The 21,665-nt window shown below is 43.9% G+C and overlaps 2 protein-coding genes across 2 annotated transcripts in view; both read left to right on the top strand.

Moving 5' to 3' along the window:
• Positions 1-5,228: 5,228 nt before the first annotated feature.
• LOC105729393 (small ribosomal subunit protein uS5-like) lies at positions 5,229-6,092 on the top strand. The gene has a single exon (XM_064376221.1). The coding sequence runs from the start codon at positions 5,229-5,231 to the stop codon at positions 6,090-6,092; it is 864 nt and encodes a 287-aa protein (XP_064232291.1).
• A 5,146-nt stretch (positions 6,093-11,238) lies between these two features.
• Positions 11,239-21,665, top strand: part of REEP5 (receptor accessory protein 5) — a 45,106-nt gene continuing 34,679 nt past the window's right edge. The window contains exons 1-2 of the mRNA XM_012470100.3: positions 11,239-11,400; positions 12,193-12,286. Coding sequence (XP_012325523.1) covers positions 11,283-11,400; positions 12,193-12,286 — 212 coding nt within the window. The 5' untranslated portion in view covers positions 11,239-11,282. The remainder of the gene's footprint in view (positions 11,401-12,192; positions 12,287-21,665) is intronic.

The raw sequence follows: 21,665 nt of genomic DNA, 5'->3' as shown, positions 1-21,665 counted from the left end.
ACACACCTGTAATCCCAGCTACTCAGGAGGCTGAGGCAGGAGAATCACTTGAACTCAGGAGACAGAGGTTGCAGTGAGCCAAGATTATGCCACTGTACTGTAGCCTGGACAACAGAGAGAGTGAGACTCTGTCTCAGAATAAATTAATAAATCAATAAATAAGTATATCACATGTTCATGTCAAATTTATACTTATCCATTTTGTTTTGTGTTATTAATGCCAATAGAAATGTTTAGTTTTTTGGCTGGGCGTGGTGGCTCCTGCTTGTAATCTCAGCACTTTGGGAGGCCAAGGCAGATGGATCACTTGAGGTCGAGACCAGCCTTGCCAATATGGTGAAAACCAGACTCTACTAAAAGCACAAAAAGTAGCCAGGCATGGAGGCTTACACCTGTAATCCCAGCTACTCAGAAGGCTGAGACACAAAAATTGCTTGAACCCAGGAGGCAAAAGTTGCCGTGAGCTGAGATCGCACCACTGTACTCCAGCCTAGGTGACAGAATAAGTGAAAAAAAAAAGTTTATTTTTGCTTAACAGCATGACTGGCATTTTATAGGCACTCAGCAATCATTTGCTGAACAAATAAGTGGATAATAAACCTAGGACATTAAAAAAAAAAAAGGTAGTCAGCTTGGTTTCTATCTAGGATTCATATCTAAAAGTCAACTGAAGGCCTGGCACGGTGGCTCATGCCTGTAATCCCAGCATTTTGGAAGGCCGAGACAGGTGGATCACCTGAGGTTGGGGGTTCGAGACCAGCCTGACCAACATGAAGAAACCCCGTCTGTACTAAAAAATACAAAATTAGTTGGGCATGGTGGCGCGTGCCTGTAATCCCAGCTACTCAGGAGGCTGAGGCAGGAGAATTGCCTGAACCCAGGAGGCGGAGGTTGCGGTGAGCCGAGATCGCGCCATTGCACTCCAGCCTGGGTAACAAGAGCAAAACTCCGTCTCAAAAAAAAAAAGAAAAAGAAAAAAGTAAAAGTCAACTGAGCATTCAAGATTTAAAATCAGGCCTAGCCTTATCCACGAATGGTGGATCTTGGGAAATTATAAATTCTCAGGGGGAAAAAAATCTCTGCTATTGCTTCACTAATACCTGGAGTTCTACCATTAGTTTCATTCCTTCAGATGAAAGGATTTCCTTCTCTAAAAATGCAAACACCTCTGAGAAAGATAGTAGAATATAATGTGTTCAGCCATATAGTCTTTTATACCTTAGTATGAACTAAGTATGAGTTTCTTCCCAACTTGTAGCTAATTAAGCAAAGTTTTTTATAAGAGGAGGAAATCAAGAGAGCAAAGGACAGTAGGATACTGGCTTTATGGGTGTGTAAGTATAAAAAATTCAAGATGCTGACTTTAGGAAGCTAAAATGTATAAATTTCTTTGGGCGGGAAATAAATCTCATTCATCCTATTGCATAATTTTGGAACATCATAGCTACTATAGATGCGTGTAGAACAGATGAGTTAATGAATAAACATAGCTTCATAGCTTTTGCCTAGGGGTTGCTCTGCCCAAAGCTGTAGTCCCAGGGTTATTTTGGGGTGACCGCTACCCTGCTACTCAGGCTTCCTTTTCTTCAGAATTACTCGTGTGGGATGGTGATACGGTTTGGCTGTTTCCACACCCAAACTTCATCCTGAATTGAAGTTTCCATAATCCCCACGTGTCATGGAGGGAACCCAGTGGGAGATAATTGAATCATAGGGGCAGTTACCTTCATGCTATTCTCATGATAATGAGTAAGTTTTCACAAGATCTGATGGTTTTTCTTTTTTTGAGACAGAGTCTCGCTCTATCACCTAGGCTGGAATGCAATGGTGCAATCATGGCTTACTGCAACTTCTGCCTCCCAGGTTCAAGCAGTTCTCCCTGTCAGCCTCCTGAGTAGCTGAGATTACAGGCACCCACCCCTACGCCCAACTAATTTTTGTATTTTTAGTAGAGACAGGGTTTCACCATGTTGGTCAGGCTGGTCTCGAACTCCTGATCTCGTGATCCACCCACCTCAGCCTCCCAAAGTGCTGCGATTACAGGCATGAGCCACCATACTGGCTGATCCAATGGTTTTATAAGCAGCTCCCTGCTTCACTTGGTTCTCATTCTCTCTCCTGCCACCATGAGAAGAGGATGTGTTTGTTTCCCTGTTTGCCATACTTCTAAATTTTCTGAGGCATCCCCAGCCTCACAGAACTGTGAGTCAATTAAACCTCCTTTCCTTATAAATTACTCAGTCTCGGGCAGTTCCTTATACCAGCATGAGAATGGACTAATACAGATGGTCAGCCAGAACCTCATTGTTAACAGATGTTGGATCACTAGTATAACAAACAATGGCTAACTGCTAACACATTTTGCATGAAAACATTTTTAGAGTAAAACACATTTAGAGGAAAACAATAAAATGTCTATTTATACAGTTTTAATTGTCTCCTTATAGAATAAAAACATTATTGTCATCAGATGCTTGGTCAGGTCCTTGACTAGCTGTCTCTCCTATTCCCTATGAGTCTGACATTTTACAACTGACACCACCGGGGAAATACTGGGAGACTGGGAGATGAAGATAAAATGGTAGATTTTCCCTCCACTGCTTAGTTTTTCCACTGTTAGTATTTATGAATTTATTATATAATTTAGCACAATGATGACTCAACCATGAAGCCAGTGCTCCCTCGACTCCTACTGGATCTGTGGGAAAGGGAAAAGAAAAACTAATGGAGTTAAAAAGAATTTACTGCTAGTAGAGTAGAGTGTCACTGGTAAAGAGAGAACAAAGAATATATGATAACATAGTCAAATTGAGTTTATCAATTATCAAATTTATTGATAGTTTTTTCTTTAGTGATAAGAAAAATATAAATATTAGGTTAAGATACTAAAGTTTGCCTGGCACGGTGGCACTTGCCTATAGTTCCAGCTACTCTGGAGGCTGAGCTGGGAGGATCGCTTGAGCCCAGGAGTTCTGGGCTGTAGTGCGCTATGCCGATTGGGTGTCTGTACTAAGTTTGGCATCAATATGGTGACCTCCTGAGAGCGGGGCACCACCAGGTTGCCTAAGGAGGGGTGAACCGGCCAGGTCAGAAACAGAGCAGGTCAAAACTCCTGTGCTGATCAGTAGCGGGATCGCGCCTGTGAATAGCCACTGCACTCCAGCCTGGGCAACATAGTGAGACCCTGTCTCTTAAAAAAAAATTATAAACAAAGAAAAAGAAGAAGAAAGATACTAAAGTTTGGCGCTGGGCACGGTGGCTCACCCCTTTAATCTCAGCACTTTGGGAGGCCGAGGCGGGCAGATCACCTGAGGTCAGGAGTTTGAGACCAACCTGGCCAACATGGTGAAACCCCCATCTATTAAAAATACAAAAATTAGCAGGGCATTTTGGCATGTGCCTGTAATCCCAACTACCCAGGAGGCTGAGGGAGGAGAATCGCTGGAACCCTGGGGGCAGAGGCTACGGTGAGCCGAGACTGCACCACTGCACTCCAGCCTGGGTGACAGAGCAAGACTCCATCTCAAAACACAAAAAAAGATACTGAAGTTTCAAACTCTTAATGACAGATATCAAATGTTGCTGTGGTTATGATTTGTGAGATCCATAAAGCTTGAACCTATCTATCTTGGTTCCTGGCATATCTTCAGTGCATAGCAGATAGTAGGTGCTCAATGAATAGTTGTTGAATGAATGAATATGAAATGCTGGTGACTCATTAGCCTTCTTTAAATAAGTGTAAATCTTTTAACAAATTATCTAAATAATTAGGTCCAATACTAATGAGAAGGGCCTTCAAGGATGAAGGAATGCATTCTGGAATCTATTTTATACTTGACAAAAACAGCATTGACTATTTCTTGGTCTCAAACTAAGTCACCCTGAAAAATCTACCCACGACCAATTTTCCCATGCTGAAAGACAGCCTGGGCTGTCTCTACCAAGTAATTATTGATATAATTTTTACTAGTACAATCCTAAGATAATTGCTTACCTTTCCCTTTCCACTTTCTTCTGTCAGTGTAGGTGCAATTGAAGGCAAATGAAAAGAACTCACACCACATAAACTGATGCCCTGGTCTTTAGTCCAAGGTAACTTTTAAAAATTTTTTCTCTGAATAAATACAAGCTGGAAAAGTGGTTTGAGTTAACTATAAAAATGATTTATTTAAAAAAGATTACTCTGAAATTAAGCCAATGTTATTTTCCATATTAGTTTATCATCCTCTACTTAATTTTGCAAGTTGCGAACTTGATATGAAATAATCTAAGTAAAAAGGTTTTCCTACATGTCAAAGACAGGTTGTAAGCAATCACATTTCCAAAGAATCCAGAAATCGAGACTCTTCCTTTAATCCATTTCATATGCCACTGTCTTGGGTTATAAACATACCAAATACGCATGTGATATAGACTGGGTACATTGTATTAAACACCAATTCAGTTACTATTGTACAACATTAGAAGTTACAGTTATCACTATTGATGTTTCCAAGTCCAAACTATTTGCCTAAGAATGACCATCAGGCTGGGCGCAGTGGCTCACGCCTGTAATCCCAGCACTTTGGGAGGCTGGGTGGGAGGATCACCTGAGGTTGGGAGTTCGAGACCAGCCTGACCAACATGAAGAAACCCCATCTTTACCAAAAATACAAAATTAGCCAGATGTGGTGGCACATTCCTGTAATCCCAGCTACTCGGGAGGCTGAGGCAAGAGAATTGCCTGAACCCAGGAGGCAGAGGTTGCAGTGAGCTGAGATCATGCTATTGCACTCCAGCCTGGGCAACAAGAGTGAAACTCCATCTCAAAAATAAAATAAAATAAAATAACAAAAATTAGCTGAGCATGGTGGTGTGTGCCTATAATCCCAGCTACTCGGGAGGCTGAAGTAGAAGAACCACTTGAATCTGGGAGATGGAGGTTGCAGTGAGCCGAGGTCATGCCACTGCACTCCAGCCTGGGTGACACAGCAAGACTCTGTCTCAAAAAAATAAAAATAAAATAAAATAAAATTACAAAAATTAGCCATGCTTGGTGGCGTGTGCTTGTAATCCCAGCTACTCAGAAGGCTGAGGTAGGAGAATCACTCGAACCCACGACATGGAATTTGCAGTGAGCCGTGGTCGTGCCATTGCAGTACAGCCTGGGCGGCAGCGCGAGACTCCATGTCAAAAAAAAAAATGACCATCAAAAGTATAAAATTAGTTCTTCTCCGATAAAACACCAAATGGCGGATGACGCCGGTGCAGCAAGGGAGCCCGGAGGCCCCGGGGGCCCTGGGATGGGGAACCGCGGTGGCTTCCGAGGAGGTTTCAGCAGTGGTATCCGAGGCCGAGGTCGCAGCCGTGGACGGGGCCGGGGCCGAGGCAGTGGAGCTCGCGGAGGCAAAGCCGAGGATAAGGAGTGGATGCCTGTCACCAAGTTGGGCCACCTGGTCAAAGACATGAAGATTAAATATCTGGAGGAGATCTATCTCTTCTCTCTGCCCATCAAGGAATCTGAGATCATTGACTTTTTCCTGGGGGCCTCTCTCAAGGATGAGGTGCAGAAGCAGACCCGTGCTGGCCAGTGCACCAGGTTCAAGGCGTTTGTTACTATTGGGGACTACAATGGTCACATCAGTCTGGGTGTTAAGTGTTCCAAGGAGGTGGCCACTGCCATCCGTGGGGCCATGATCCTGGCCAAGCTCTCCATTGTCCCCGTGCGCAGAGGCTACTGGGGGAACAAGATCGGCAAGCCCCACACTGTCCCTTGCAAGGTGACAGGCCGCTGTGGTTCTCTGCTGGTGCGCCTCATCCCCGTGCCCAGGGGCACTGGCATTGTCTCAGCACCTATGCCCAAGAAGCTGCTCATGATGGCTGGTATCGATGACTGTTACACCTCAGCTAGGGGCTGCACTGCCACCTTGGGCAACTTCGCCAAGGCCACCTTTGATGCCATCTCTAAGACTTACAGCTACCTGACCCCCAATCTCTGGAAGGAGACTGTATTCATCACGTCTCCTTATCAGGAATTCACTGACCACCTCGTCAAGACCCACACCGGAGTCTCTGTGCAGAGGACCCAAGCTCCAGCTGTGGCTACAACATAGGGTTTTTATATAAGAAAAATAAAGTGAATTAACATTGAAAAAAAAAAGTATAAAATTAACAAAAAAAGAAAAAAGAAAAACAAAACAACAACAACAACAACAAAAAAGTATGAAATTAGAGTCTCACTTGTGACTTTCAGTAAATTCTACCCTTGATCTTAGCCAAGAGGCAGAGAAGCAACGACTTTGAGTAAATTCTATAAAGCTGGTTAAGATGATGCATACAATAGTTGGTGCTGTTTGGAGACAGTATATATTGTAATTTTTTTAGACTAATGAATTCTCACTTTTAGTAGGGTATTTTTGTTATGGCTGTGAATAAAGAGGTGTTAAGAACAATGGTGAGTAAAAAACAAAAACAAGTGTGTCCTCCCAAACCTTATTCCAAATCCCCAAATACCAACTAGTTATAAATTTCCATCAGCATGGATTTTAGAGAGACAATCCTGGGTAAAAAGCAAAAGCCTATGTGGTCAAGTAATTCTCTCCTAACTGCATGGCAGAGCTCATCATAAAGCAAAAGTTATTTATGTCGTGAAAGGAAGAGGCACATCCTTGAGTCATCCAGTGTGGTCACAGCATGATCGAGGTCCAAGAGCTGAAGGAACATGGGCCAAAACTCATCCAAAAAAGGCTGAAGGTCAGAGACTGGGGAGAGACAGGAAGCATTAAGAGACTGCTAAGTGATAAAGAGCTGCATAAATCAGTTGGCCAGCCGGCTGCATGTCAGAGAAAAGCTTGACTTTGACCTATATGTGTTTGTAGGTCAGTTCCTTGCCCACATCTGTGTAGATCTGGAGGGTCCCTTTCACTTGGCCAAGGGTTAGTCAAGGATCATAGACAAAACTGAAAAATAAGCAGTTTTGTTTCCCTACTTTGTACCTTGGAAAAGACTACTCTTTTAATCCTCAGGTAGTCTGAGGATTAGTGACCCCTGACTCCATGAAAATATGCTGTCAGCTCCTTTATACATATAAATTGTCTAACACAAAGTAGGTGCTCAGTATACATTTTCTTTTCCTCCTTCTTTCCCATAGTCAAATTATTGATGAAAATGTGCTCTTATTTTTGTGAGAGCATTTTGATTTTCACATATACCAAATCCTTGAATCAAAGGAATAAGACAAGATAGTATAATTTTGGGCATTACTGTCTACTTAATTGATATATGTGTCCTTCAGATAGGCACTCTGGAAGTGCTTTATATGGAGTGTCTCATTTATTCCAACAACCATATGAAGTAGACACTAGCATTATCTTTGTTTTATGGGCTGAGAACAGTGGGGCATTTGGAGGTTGAGAACTTTCCCAAGAGTGCACAGCTAGTAAGTAAGGGAGCCAGGGTATCTGCTCCAGGGCCTGTTCTTTGACCCTGTGCCATGTCCTGGGATGGCGCTCGATGTGAGTGAAAGGATTTACACCAGCTGTCTGATCTCAACATGCTCATTCTTTCCAGGGACCTTGATGCTGGTTATGGGTCCCGCATGTAAGACTGGTGTAGTAGGCAGAATAGTGACTTCCATCCCCACCCAAAAATATCCATACCCTAATACCCAAGCCTGTGAAGATATTACTTTGCATGGCAGAAGGGACTTTGCAGATGGGATTAAAGTTATATAGACTTTAAGATGGGGGAGATTATCCTGGATTACCTGGGTGGGCCCAATCTAATCACATGAGTTCTCAAAGGTAGGAATAGAAGGCAGCTGGGTCAGAGAGATTAGATGAAAGAAAAAGGAAGAGACATTTGAAGTATGAGAAAGATTTGACTGCTGCTGGCAGTGGCTTTGAAGATGAGGAAGGAAATGGGGACTTGAGTCCTATGACCACAAAATACTGAATTCTGCCACAACCCAGTGAGCAAAAAAACACAGACCTTTCTTTAAGCCTCCAAAAAGGAACAAAGCCCTGCAGATAGCACCTTGATTTTAACCCAGTGAGCCTGACACAGAGCAGTGTAACAGAATAAAATTTGTGTTGTTTTATGCCATCAAGTTTGGGATAATTTGTTACAGTAGCAATATAAATTTAATACAACTGCTCAGTTGCTTTTTCTTTTCTTTTCTTTTTTCGAGAGACAGGGTCTCACTCTGGTGTGATCATAGCTCACCGCAGTCTGAACCTCCCTGGCTCAAGCCATCCTCCTGCCTTAGTCCCCTCAGTAGCTGAAACTGCAGGAGCATGCCATCATACCCGGCTAATTTTTAAAAATTTTTCTTACAGAGATGAGATCTCAATCTCCTGGGCTTAAGAGACCCTCCTGCCTTGGCTTCCCAAAGTACTGGGATTACAGGCATGAGCCACAGCACCTGGCCTGGTCAGTTTCTTTATTCATGTTGACTGTATTTCCCTGACGTCTCATCATCAAAGGAAGTGGGCAAAATGGTCTGACTCCTTCTGGTCCTTCTCTTACATAAAAAGAAAAGCAAAACTTCATGCCACCCTGTAGGCTATGAGCCTGACCAACATGGAGAAACCTCATCTCTACTAAAAATACAAAATTAGCCGGGCGTGGTGGTGCATGCCTGTAATCCCAGCTACTCAGGAGGTTGAGGCAGGAGAATTGCTTGAACTTGGGAGGCGGAGGTTGTGGTGAGCTGAGATCGTGCCATTGCACTCCAACAAGAGTGAAACTCTGTCTCAAAAAAAAAAAAAAAAAAAAAAGAAAAAAAGAAAGAAAGAAATTGCCAAAGTTGGCTGGGTGCAGTAGTTCACACCTGTAATCCCAGCACTTTGAAAGGCCGAGGCAGGAGAATCACCTGAGGTCAAGAGTTTGAACCATCCTGGCCAACATGGTGAAACCCCCTCTCTACTAAAAATACAAGAAATAGCTGAGCGTGATGGTGTGTGCCTATAATCCCAGCTACTCAGGAGGCTGAGGCAGGACAAACCACTTACACCTGTGAGGCAGAGGTTGCAGTGAGCCAAGATCGGGCCATGGCACTCCAGCTTGGGCAACAAGAGCGAAACTCCATCCCCCACACCACCAAAAAAAGAAAGAGATTGCCAAAGTAAACTGGTTACAGGCCAGCTGTCTTCACGGCCACCAAAACAGATCTTGTCTATCTGGTTTCCAGGTCTAACAGCATCTGGCACACAGGATATATTTAGTAAATATGAGTAAGTGAATAGTCTGAGACTTTTGGCAGGGTTTTTATCTTCTGCATCTCTTTCCTCTTCTGTGAAAGAGTCTAAGGTATATAGTGTTGATAGGATAAACTAGGATCCCATACTCCCCAAATCTGATTCTAATTTCCTAAAGGCAAAAATAATGTGATATTTCGCTATCTCAATTTTAGAGGCTGGGCATGGTGGCTCACGCCTGTAATCCCAGCATTTTGGGAGGCTGAGGTGGGAGGATTACTTGAGCTCAAGAGTTCAAGATCAGCCTGGACAACATAGTGAAACCCCATCTCTACAAAAAACACAAAAATTAGCCAGGCTTGGAGGCGTGTGCCTGTAGTCCCAGCTACTTGGGAGGCTGAGGTGGGAGGATGGCTTGAGCCCAGGAGGCAAAGGTTGCAGTGAGCTGAGATTGCACCACTGCACTCCAGTCTGGGTAACAGAGCCAGACCCTGTCTCAAAACAAAACAAAACAAAACAACAAAGCAAAACAAACAAAAAAAAGATTTACACTTGGCTGTTTTTTTTTTTAATTATTTAAACACTTTGTATCGAGTACCCTTCTAAAAACATTACAAATAGTAACTCACCTTATCATGATGAGAACTCTGTGAAATAGGTACTATTTTTATCCCTGTTTTACAGATGAGATGCCAGAAGCACAGAAAGCTTAGGTACCTTGCCCAAAGTCACACAGCTAACTGATAGAGCTGGGATTTAGCTCATATAGAGTGAATCCATAGATAGAACTCCATACATTATGCCTTACTATACTGCTTTGCCTCATCGTTGGTTGAATGCTTAAGAAAAGAAGAAATCTGGAATCTATGTCAGGAGAAATTTGAAAAGAGAGCAATTTTTACACAAAAAGAGGGCACAATATTTACAGAAAGAAAGCCAAGGGCTGGGCATAGTGGCTGGCATCTATAATCCCAGCATTTTGGGGGCCAAGGTGGGAGGATTGCTTGAGCCCAAGAAGTCAAGGCTCCAGTGAGCCATGATGGCGCCATTGCACTCGATCCTGGACAACAGAGCAAGATCCCGTCTGGGAAAAAAAAGAAAGAAAAAAAGGAAGAAATCCAAATGAATAGTATGTTTCCAGATACTCCATGCATAGTTAATGTGGTACAAATATTGCCACTGCATGAAATGTAGTGACAGAAACCTAGGTTGATTTAAACATCTAACTTAAAGGGATTTTACTCCTTTGCTAAAATAAATAAATAATAAATAAAACAATCAAATTTTGAGCCTGGGCGCAACGGCACATGCCTGTAATCCCAGCACTGGGAGGCCGAGGTGGGCAGATTACTTGAGCTCACAAATTTGAGACCAGGCTGGGCAACATGGCTCCACAGAGAGAATTTGGACACTTGCCACGGTATCAGACAACAAGCCAACGCAACCCCACCATAAAAAAAAGTTTAACGCAAGGCTTTTTTGGAAAAGGTGTACCCCAGGGAGGATGTGTTAGATTTCTTTGAGAGTCTTTTCAAGGCAACGATTGTCTGTAGGTGAGAAAAACGGCCGAGTTAAGGCAAAGAGGGAGAAAGCAGGCCTGCATCCAAAGAGTTTTTCAGGATGCTCATACGTTTCCATTTTTTAGATCAAAAATGCCTTAGCAGGTTTAGCATAACAATGTAGGTGCCAAATTCGTCTCATTAAATTTCAGGCGGGAGCAACAAAGACGCCTGCCTCCTTTCCGCCTGCTTTTTGCAATAGGCCGATTTGAGAAGGGGGCCCTCAAGAGACACAAAATACACGTCCCTACACCACACCCTTTTTACTCCGCAATGAGTTAAGGCTGTCAATAGCCAGCCACCTCGCAGCGCCCGCGGAGATGCAGGCCCGCCCCGCCCGGGCGGGGCGTTGTCCGCTGGGCGCGGGGCGGGGGAGGAGGGGCGCGCGGAGGCCGGGCGGGGCGAGCAGAGGCCGGGCGGGGCGAGCAGAGGCGAGTGGAGGACGTGTAGACGCGCAGCGGTCCCCGCCTGCCGCCGCTCCGCTGCAGTCCCCGCTCCAGTCCACCCGGCATTAGGAGCAGCCCCGGGCGGCGCGACGGTCACCGCCATGTCTGCGGCCATGAGGGAGAGGTTCGATCGGTTCCTGCACGAGAAGAACTGCATGACTGACCTTCTGGCCAAGCTCGAGGCCAAGACCGGCGTGAACCGGAGCTTCATCGCGCTTGGTGAGTGGCCTGGGTTCGCCGCCGCTGCCACAGCTGCTGGGAAGGAAGCGGGGAGAAGACTCGGGAGAGGTGGAGTCGGGGACAGACGGGACGAGCAGCATCCTCAGAGACCAGGCTGACCTCCCGGAAAGCGCGGGGATCGGAGACCCCGCCGGGGCGGCCGGTACTGAGGGTCGCGGGGCTGGAGGGCAGCGGCTGCGCCGGGCGCTGGCAGCTGGAAGGGCCGGCGCTGACGTGTCCGCTCCGCGGCCGGGCGCCCTGTTCCTGCGGTTCCGCACAGTGGCCGCGGACGGCGGGGCCCCTGCGGGCGGGTGAGGTGGCGGAGGTACCCGGTCCTATCCGACCCTCGGTGAATCTCCGCCTGGGGAGGGGCGCCCCCTCGGGTGGGCGGGGGCTGCTGTTGCAGCAGAGGGTGCGGGAGTCCGGGCCTCTCTGGACGCTCCCCGCGGACCGCAGCTTCCAGGGCTGGGGTGCTGCCCCACGGGCCCTGCGAGAGGGCGGATGGGGGTGCCCCGGACCTTCCCGGGCGCCCGGGGTTGCTGCGCTAAGCGCCGGGGCCCCATGCGGGAGGTAGGAGAGGCACAAAGGTGGTAGCTGCCCGGTATCCCCAGACTTCAAGGCAGGGCCCCGCGGACGCGCAGGCCCAGCCTTGGTGTGGTTTGTTTTTCTCGCTCCTTTAATCGAGTCTGGAGGAAAACGCCTAGAACAGGCCCAGCCTAGCGGTGTGGGCGGCGGCTGTGCCGCATGAGCGCCTCTTGCCTCCCAACCCACTTCTCTCCTTGTGGTCCCCAGGTGTCATTGGACTGGTGGCCTTGTACCTTGTGTTCGGTTATGGAGCCTCTCTCCTCTGCAACCTGATAGGATTTGGCTACCCAGCCTACGTCTCGTAAGTGACACACCCTGCAGCCGTCCCCTTCCCTTCCTCCCTTTCCCCCACCCCGAGCTGTTGCGGTAGACTGCACATCTGCATTTCCCGGGGTGGACATAAGGGGCGGGGGTAGTGTTCACCTTTTTGGAACCTTAAGTTAATCCCTATCTCCTGACAATCAGTCTAAAGGTATTTTCATTAGATTATGCTGGTGACCAGTGTCCTCTCTCTTTGGCACACTAAATGGAAAGCGCTACCACTCTGTCGTCCTGCCTTTACTGGTGGGAGGATCTCAGAAGGTACAGGGAGCTGAGCACTTCTTTCTAGTAATTATTTTTATGAGTATTTCACCATATATTAATGTACCTAGAGAGTAAAATTCCATCAATTAGGTTTTCCTTAATTTATAATTGTGTTAATTCAGACACTAGGGAGTTTATTATTATTTTGAAAAAGCCACGCATTACAGGCAAACTTGGGAAATGCTTACCCTAGTATAAAAACAAAAAGAAACATTTAAAAATGCTCCATAACAAGGCCGGGCGTGGTGGCTCACGCTTGTAATCCCAGCACTTTGGGAGGCTGAGACGGATGGATCCATCACCTGATGTAGGGAGTTCGAGACCAGCCTGACCAACACGGTGAAACCCGCCTCTAAAAAAAAAAAAAGAAAAATTAAAATTAATAAATAAAAATTTTTTTTTTAATGCTCCATAATATAGCTCCATGGTTATATAAGTGATTCATTTATATAATTGAGCTAATTAAAAATGAATTTTTGTGATTAGGAGCTGAATTTATTACCAAGTATTTATTTATTTGTGATTCTACAGTTTTACTTTTCCATTCGTTCAGGTAGGAATTATTCCTCTCCACAAATGAATTTTGTTTTGCTCTACAGTTCTTTCCAAGAAAATCAGTGGGTTTTGCCTTCATTCATTTGGTCTCTGCTACTTTCTTCAACCATAGGGATAAAAATAAAGGAAGAAAAAATTTCAACTAGGAGGCTAAGACACAGATAACACGTTATTACACCTTGTGTTTGTAACTAGTCAGGCTAGAATTTAGTCTATGACTACAAGGGAAGAAACATGTTTTAGAAGTTAGCTCTGATTTGAATAATTAAATTGCAATTACCTAAGTAGTTGTTACTGTGTTAGTTTGGTAAAGACACTTAGTCATACTCCAGAAAGTTTACCTACTGAAGGGTAGCCAACCCTGAGGCCTATCCTGGGCTCTGCTTTATGGAGGAGGCTCAAGGAAAAATGGAATTGTGTACACAGTATAAAGCATACAGACCCCCATGAGCAAACATTCAGGCAGTCAGTGTTACATTAGGCTAATCAAGTCTGTTCATTGCTTAACCAATATGATTGAATAACTGTCCAAAAGAAAGAAAAAAAGTCTTTGAAAATGGTGCTCTTTAGTAGCATCAAAATCCAAAGTGTGACCTATGATCACTGTCTTAGTCTGTTTGGGCTGCTATAACAAAATACCTTAGACTGGGTAATTTATGAACAACAGAAATTTATTGCTCACAGTTCTGGAGGCTGGGAAATCCAAGACGAAGGCACCAGCAGATTTGGGTCAGTGAGGGCTTGCTTCCTTCTTCAAAGTTGGTATCTTCTCACTGCTTCCTCACATGGTCAAAGGGGCCAACAGGCTCCCTCAAGCCTCTTTTATAAGGACACTAATCTCATTCATGAGGGCAGAGCTCTCATGTCTTTTCCTTTTCTTTTTTTCTTTTTTGAGACAGAATCTCTCTGTCACACAGGCTGGAGTGCACTGGTGCGATCTTGGTTCACTGCAACCCCTGCCCCCGAGTTCAAGCAATTCTCTTGCTTCAGCCTCCCTAGTAGCTGGGATTGCAGGCATGCGCTACTACGCCTGGGTACTATTGTATTTTTAGTAGAGATAGGGTTTTGCCATGTTGGCCAGGCTGATCTTGAACTCCTGACTTCAAGTGATCCACCAAGTACTGGGATCCTGGCCAAGCCCTCATGTCTTAATTGCCTCCTAAAGTAATACTAATAAATTGGGTAATAGGTCCCAACATATGGTTGTTGGGGGAACACAACATTCAAACCATAGCAGTCACCTTTGTTTTAATTATTCTCCATACCTCTTGTAACTCTTATGCTCCCCAGCCAAAGTTATTTTTTAAAATACAGGTTATTTAGCAAAAATTAAATGCCAGTCACATGCAGGGCAATGTGGTAGCACTTTAGATATGGCAGGAAATAAGGTAGACCTGCTCTCTGTCCTTTTTGTTTGTTTTTTGAGAAAGAGTATTGCTCTTGTTGCCCAGGCTGGAGTGCAATGACGCCATATTGGCTCACTGCAACCTCCGCCTCCCAGGTTCAAGCAATTCTCCTGCTTCAGCCTCCTGGGTAGCTGGTTTTACAGGTGTGCACCACCACGCCCAGCTAATTTTGTATTTTTAGTACAGAACAACATGGTTTCTCCACATTGGTCAGGCTGGTCTCGAACTCCCGACCTCAGGTTATTTGTTCACCTCCGCCTCCCAAAGTCATGGGATTACAGGTGTAAGCCACTGCGCCCAGCCTCTCTGTCCTTTTTGAATGAGCAGTCTACCCAGGCAAGAAATAGGCAAAGTAGTGAGTGTGTGGTAAGCCCTCTAAAGTAAATAAACAGCTCTGGTAGAGAATAACAGGAAAGAGCCTCTTTAGCTCTTCATCTGAGATACTAGGACTTAAGGAATGAGAGGGGGCCAGGCAAGAGCAGAGGCAGGCAGAGGGAGGAGAATGTGTCAGGCCCTGAGGCAGTAGACAGCTTAGCTCTGTGTAAGCAGAGTGGTGGGGGAGGCACCAGAGAGTTGCAGGTGCCAGCAGGCAGGGCCGGTGGTGGAAGTGTGCATTTCATTCCAGATGGTTGTAGGGAGTTTGCATTTTTTGATTGTCTTAGATGGGCTTTAAATAGGGGATGACACGATACAATTTATGTTTTAAGGTCACTTTGGCTGCTGGGACCTGTGGAAAGAGTTGGTGATCTTGCCAAACTATTGCCAGAAATTTCCTTCCTTTCTCACCTTTCAGCTTTTGCTCTTGCTGTTTCCTCTTTTTGGGCCATCACAGGAAGGGGAGTAGTGTCAGTATTGGGTCAAGAGACTGCAGGATGCAAAGAAGAAATTTGGAAAAGCTCACTGGGCTTCCTAGCTTTTCTTATGACTCAGTCCCTTTGGAAGTTTGCGAGTGAAGCTCAGGTGCACCTGGCTCCTGGTCAGGGTCTGTGGGACACTGGAGCATGTAGATGGTTGAAGGGTTGGCCAGTGCTCACTGGGGAGCAATTAGTACCTTACTGTATACTCCCCTTCCTACTGGTTATTCTTTCTGTGTGCATAATTTCCCTTTGAGCTCTTTGAGAACAAGGCCTTTAATCTCTGACTTCTAGTTTCCAGAATTTTTGGCCACCCTATATAGGCAATTCAGAATCTAATTCCAGCCTTCCTTTTATCAAGAACTGTTGACATAATTACCTTAATCTCCTTAGTTTCCTCTGTTACTGATAACAGGAGGCAGACCACTAGATAATAATAGAAATCTCTATTATAAAGATAGACCTCCCCCCATTGCTAAGATACAACTTAGATACTTAAAATTGTACACTTTTAAAGTATACATTTCAGTGGCTAGTATGTTCACAGAGTTGGGTAACCATCACCACTGTCTAATTCCAAAACATTTTTATCACCCCAAAGGGAAACCATTACCAATCACTCCCTCTTTCTCCTACCCAGCTCCTGGGAACCATTAATCTGCATTCTGTTTCTACAAGTTTGCCTATTCTGAGCATTTCATGTAGATGGAATCATAAAACCTAGGGCCTTTAATGTCTGCTGCAGCCCTGCTTTTAATGGGATTTCACAAATAAGAGTCCTCTGGAGGGTATATGCTGTGCTGCTCCCTCATACGTGAGCAAGTCTTCCTGGTGCAGTCCCTCCACTGTGGGTGCTAGTGACTCAGGGCCCTAGTCCTGTACTTGCTCCTTTGTACAAATAGAATTGTGAGGCAAACTCTAATGACTTTATCCTCTATTTAAGGAAAGGGGGAAGGTTTGCTTTCTGTCCTACCCAGCAACCTTTTTGTTTAAAATTCTATAAAAATGTCTATTACTTTTCTCTCTTTATTTCATATTTTCCTTAAGATTTGGGGGCTGCCACTCAGAGTAGGGCCTTAGAGATCAAACAGGTAGTACAGTTCCTTTAGTTTTAAACTGACAATTCAGGGACAGAGAAAGGTGGAGTGTGTTTCTCAAGGTCACACAGAGGCCAGGCTTGGTCTGGAACCCTGTTAGTACACAGGAATGTAAAGTACATTTAGGCATATTTTAATGCCAATCTTGGAAAGATTAAATACATTTAGGGGGCTGGGCATGATGGCTTACATCTGTAATCTCAACACTTTGGGGTGCTAAGGCAGAGGGATTACTTGAGGCCAGGAGTTCAAGACAAGCCCGGGCAACATAGCCAGACCCCATTTCTCTAATAAAACATTTAAAAATTAGGCAGGTGTAGTGGCATGCACCTGTAGTACTTGGGAGGCTGAGGTTGGAAGATTCCTTGAGCTTAGGAGTTGGAGGCTGCAGTGAGCTATGATCACACCACTGCACTCCATCCTGGGCAACAGATGAGACCCTGTCTCAAAAGTTTTTTAAGAACTGAATTGAAGGGCCAGTCACGGTGGCTCATGCTTGTAATCCCAGCACTTTGGGAGGCCGAGACAGATGGATCACCTGAGGTTCAGAGTTTGAGACCAGCCTGACCAATATGGTGAAACCCTGTCTCAAAAAAAAAAAAAAAAAGAACTGGGGACTCTATGTTTGGGTCCCCTTCCATGAATACTCCCTTCGTGGAAGCTGTTTTTCTCTCTCCTGGATTTCCCCTCTGGAGTATCCTTCCACACACTCTCATGGAAGCCTGTCTTCCCCTCCTAAACTCCATCTCTCTCTATTCCCTTCCATTCAGTGTGGAAGCTGCTTTCCTCTCCTGGATTCCATCTTTCTGGATTCTCTCATTCAGTGTGAGAGTTAGCTGTTTCTTTCTCCTTCTCCTGTTTCTCTCTCTCTTTAAATAAACCTAACAAATTTATATATATATATATATATATATAAAGAACTGAATTGAATATGTTTAGAGTCCAGCACTATATATTTAATCTTGTGAAATCAACGCTTTAGAAAATCTCATGCCCAGTTCAGTGATGTGTCATTTAATTTTCTGTGTGTCCTCACTAGCCATTTTAAACTTTTGCTTCTGGCGTAAAGAGTTACATTGCATTTAGCTCTTTGCATGGCTCCTGAAATCTGCGCAGCATTTTATTTAACAGACACATACATATCTGTCTAAGTGCTTTGAAAATATAGCTCTTTTAATCCTCATAACAACCCTATTATGTAAATGCTATGATTATTCCCATTTTTACAGATGAGGAAACCCAGAAGGAGAATTTGAATAACCTGATCAAGGTCTCACAACTAGCAGGCGATGAAACTGGTATTTAAACCCCAGCATGAACTGTCTCTGAAGTTCATGCTTTTAATGATTATGTTATACTGCCTCCCTTGCGGCTCTTTGAATGTCCCACAGATACACACCGTAACCTTATGTAGAGACGAAAATTGAACTATTGATGTAGGCTTTTTAAAAAAATCAATGCGACCCTGTCAATACATTACCTTTGTGCAGTGTATTTTTCTTCTCTTAAATAAGGTACTGCCATCCCAAATCATATATCTGCACACATAGGCATTGACTGTGTTTTGTAGACATTAGTTAGAATATGTTGCTAACAATTTCTTTATCTTGTTATCTGTTATGTAGCTTTGACTTATGACAGTGGAGGCTTGCTCTGTTTTACTATCACAAGGGCCACCTGAAAATGGCACACTGAACTGGATTTCCCAGGGGAATGCAGCGTTGCCTTTAGTTCTGTTTCAAGAGGCCGTGTATCTCAAGGGGAGATGTTTGGGGATGACCCCTATGGAGGTCAGATCAGAAAAGGATGGTGAGGGGGTAAATTTGAAGAAAAAAAAAACAATGAAAAGATCTACAAGAGTTGTAACACAGTTAACCACAAGTAAAAGCAACAACATCCTCTTAGCTAATGATGCCCAGCACACAAAGGGAGGACACATTCCGGGAAAAAAAGGTTAAAAAGAGTTGCAGTCTACTTGCTTAAGGTACGCAATGACAGACTCCTAAAGAGGTTTATTACCCAGAGGAGACTTTGAGAAAGTTGCCATGGTGTGAATGACAATTGTGAACAGACACTTTGTTTTGCAGCCAGTCATTGGAAGCAGAGCTAAGTTTCCTTAACAGTACTGGAGAATGTGTACTTGTAGTTTTCTTCTTGAACTCATTAGTAAGGGTTGTATTTGTTTTCTTGTTGGGTTTTTTTTTTTTTTTTTTTGAGAACTTGTAATTGTTTTGTTCTTTTTTACTCATGGGAACTTTGGAGCAGATGTATTTTCTACTAAGCTGCTTATGTTCCCATTACGCTAGCTTTTCTGTCAGCATCTATATGTGCTTTGTTAAAGTGTTTAAGAGCAGAGCAATGCATGCCTGCACGCTGCCTTCTGGAGTAGTATGAAGCATAAGCCAATGTGGCCTTCTGGCCAATCTGGACTTGGATAAAAAATATAACTGGCATTCTGCAAATTATCCCTTAAGTAATTTACTGAAACATTTAAATTTTTAATTTACTTAATTTAAATCTGAAATCTTAAGCATTTAAACATTTAACCTTTGTCAACTTTTTTAATGTCCTTGTTTTTACTTAACATTACTGCTAGGAGGCTGAACTCTTTTAAGATGAAAATGTTGTGAAGAAATGAAAAAGTAACAGAAATAGCCTTATAACAACTTGTGTGACTATTTTATAGAATAATGACAGCCAGCATTTCAGTTAAGGTTTCCCCCCCTTGCCTGTGTCATAAAGAAAATAAAGTTTTGAAAATCAAATAAGATGAATGATTTAAATTATTTATTCATAATCTGAGCTCTGGGCTCTAAAGGAGTTGTAGAGGAGGATCTCATTTCTAATACTCTGTTCTGGAATGTTCCTTATGAACTTTTTTTTTCTCTTTATGAAGGCCCTAGAGATTCAGTCTATTTGTCCTTCTTTTTGTCATAGCCTCCCTCATCTCCCTCTGACCTGGACTTTTCTTTTTCAGGACAGACTTTGAATGAGGACTCAGTTTTCAACTTAATTTTTTCACATGGCATTTAAAACAAGTATAAATACAAATGTAGCATGTTAAGGTATTTAGTGGTGATTCATAACATTAATAATTAATTTTAGAGAAATATGAATTAATATGGCAGAAGTTTCAAAACAATTTCAAAATTATGAATGAAATTACTTTTTGTAGCAGCTGGAATATAAGTAGGGGCTGTAGAAATGTACCCTGACTTCATCCTGTCACTTTCCTGATTCCTGGGAGTGGAACTTATCAATCACTCCGAGTCACGTGACTGCTATATATATCCTGCAGCCTCTGATAGACCTGGTGATCTAGTTAAGGGATCACATGTCAGAGGTAACTCTAGACTGCTGTCCATCTCTAAGGTGGCCCTCCTTAACCTAGGAAAAGGCAGCATAGGTTGTTCCCCATGTAAGTTGTGAGGGTACTTGAGATTAAGTTAAACTTTATGATACCAATCTGCACAGATATTTGTAGAACCACTAATTTTACTGACAAAGGGTTGTCCCAGTAGGATATGCTTCTGCTCCTTTATTGCTTCTGGCATTAATCCTTTTTTTAAAAAATTGTACTTTAGGTTCTGGGGTACATAAGCAGATCATGCAGGATTGTTGCATAGGTACATACATGGCAATGTGGTTTGCTGCCTCCATCCACCATCACCTATATCTGGCATTTCTCCCCATGTTATCCCTCCCCAACTCTCCACCCCCCGCTGTCCCTCCCCTAGCTCCCCACAACAGACCCCATTGTATGATGCTCCCCTCCCTGTGTCCATGTGTTTTCATTGTTCAACATGCGGTGTTTGATTTTCTGGTCTTGTGTCAGTTTGCTGAGAATGAAGGTTTCCAGATTCATCCATGTCCCTATGAAGACCATGAACTCGTTTTTTATGGCTGCATAGTATTCCATGGTGTATATATGCTGCATTTTCCTTGTCCAGTCTATCATTGATGGGCATTTGGCTTGGTTCCACATCTTTGCCATTGTAAACAGTGCTGCAATGAACATACGTGTGCTAATCTTTTTTACCATTGATCTATCAAACAGTTTTTTTAGGGGGCTTGTGGGGAGGCTGAGATGGGTGGATTGATTGAGTCCAGGGGTTTGAAAGTAGCCTGGGCAACATGGCGAAACCCCATCTCTACAAAAAATACAAAATATTAGCACACGCCTGTAGTTCCAGCTACTTGAGAAGCTCAAGTGGGAGAATCACCTGAACCCGAGAAAGTCAAGGCTGCAGTGAGCTGTGTTCATGCCACTGCACTCAGCCTGGGTGACAGACTGCACTCATGACACTGCACTTACTGTCTCAAAAACACACACATGAAAAAACAAATAGTTTTTAAAAAATAAAACAGTTGTATGCATTCAGTTTTTGAGTTATAAAATGTTAGTTAAAAGGGGTCTTAGAGACTAGCCACCTTTGACAGATGTGGAAATCAAGGCCACAAACACAGATCACAAGTGTGTTCGGACCAATTCAGTCCTAAGTGTAGGGATGTCTGAGTCCCCTGGCCTGTGTCCTGTCAACATTCCACGTTGTTATATTTGACTGTGACCGACTCTTCCATTTTGCATTTAAAAACAAAATGGTAGACAGTGGCAAATGAGATTACTGTAATTAAACACCAAAAGATTTGACCACTGAATGACTGCTTTTATGTATATATATATATATATACACACACACACACACTTCATCCTCCATTATAGGTATTCTATAGACTCATCTTAAACTTTTTTTGTTTTGTTTTGAGACAGGGTCACACTCTGTCACCCAGGCTGGAGTGCAGTGGTGCAGTCATGGCACATTGCAGCCTTGACCTCCTGGGCTTGAGCTGTCCTCACACCACAGCCTCTGTGGTCTTTCTTTTTTATCTTTCTTTCTTTCTTTTTTTTTTGAGACAGAGTTTCTCTCTTGTTGCCCAGGCTGGAGTGCAATGGTGCAATCTCAGCTCACTGCAACCTCTGCCTCCTGGGTTCAAGCAATTCTCCTGCCTCAGCCTCCCAAATAGCTGGGATTACAGGCATCTGCCACCATGCCTGGCTAATGTTTGTATTTTTAGTAGAGACAAGGTTTCACCATGTTGGCCAGGCTGGTCTCATGAACTACTGATCTCAGGTGATCCACCTGCCTTGGCATCCCAAAGTGCTGGGATTAAAGGCGTGAGCC

Source organism: Aotus nancymaae, unplaced genomic scaffold (genome assembly GCF_030222135.1).
Source record: "Aotus nancymaae isolate 86718 unplaced genomic scaffold, 86718_ANA_hifiasm-v0.15.2.pri h1tg000014l, whole genome shotgun sequence".
In the NCBI taxonomy this organism is placed as follows: domain Eukaryota; kingdom Metazoa; phylum Chordata; class Mammalia; order Primates; family Aotidae; genus Aotus; species Aotus nancymaae.
The sequence above is the reverse complement of the archived record's forward strand: the minus strand, read 5'-3'. Positions and strand labels throughout refer to the sequence as shown.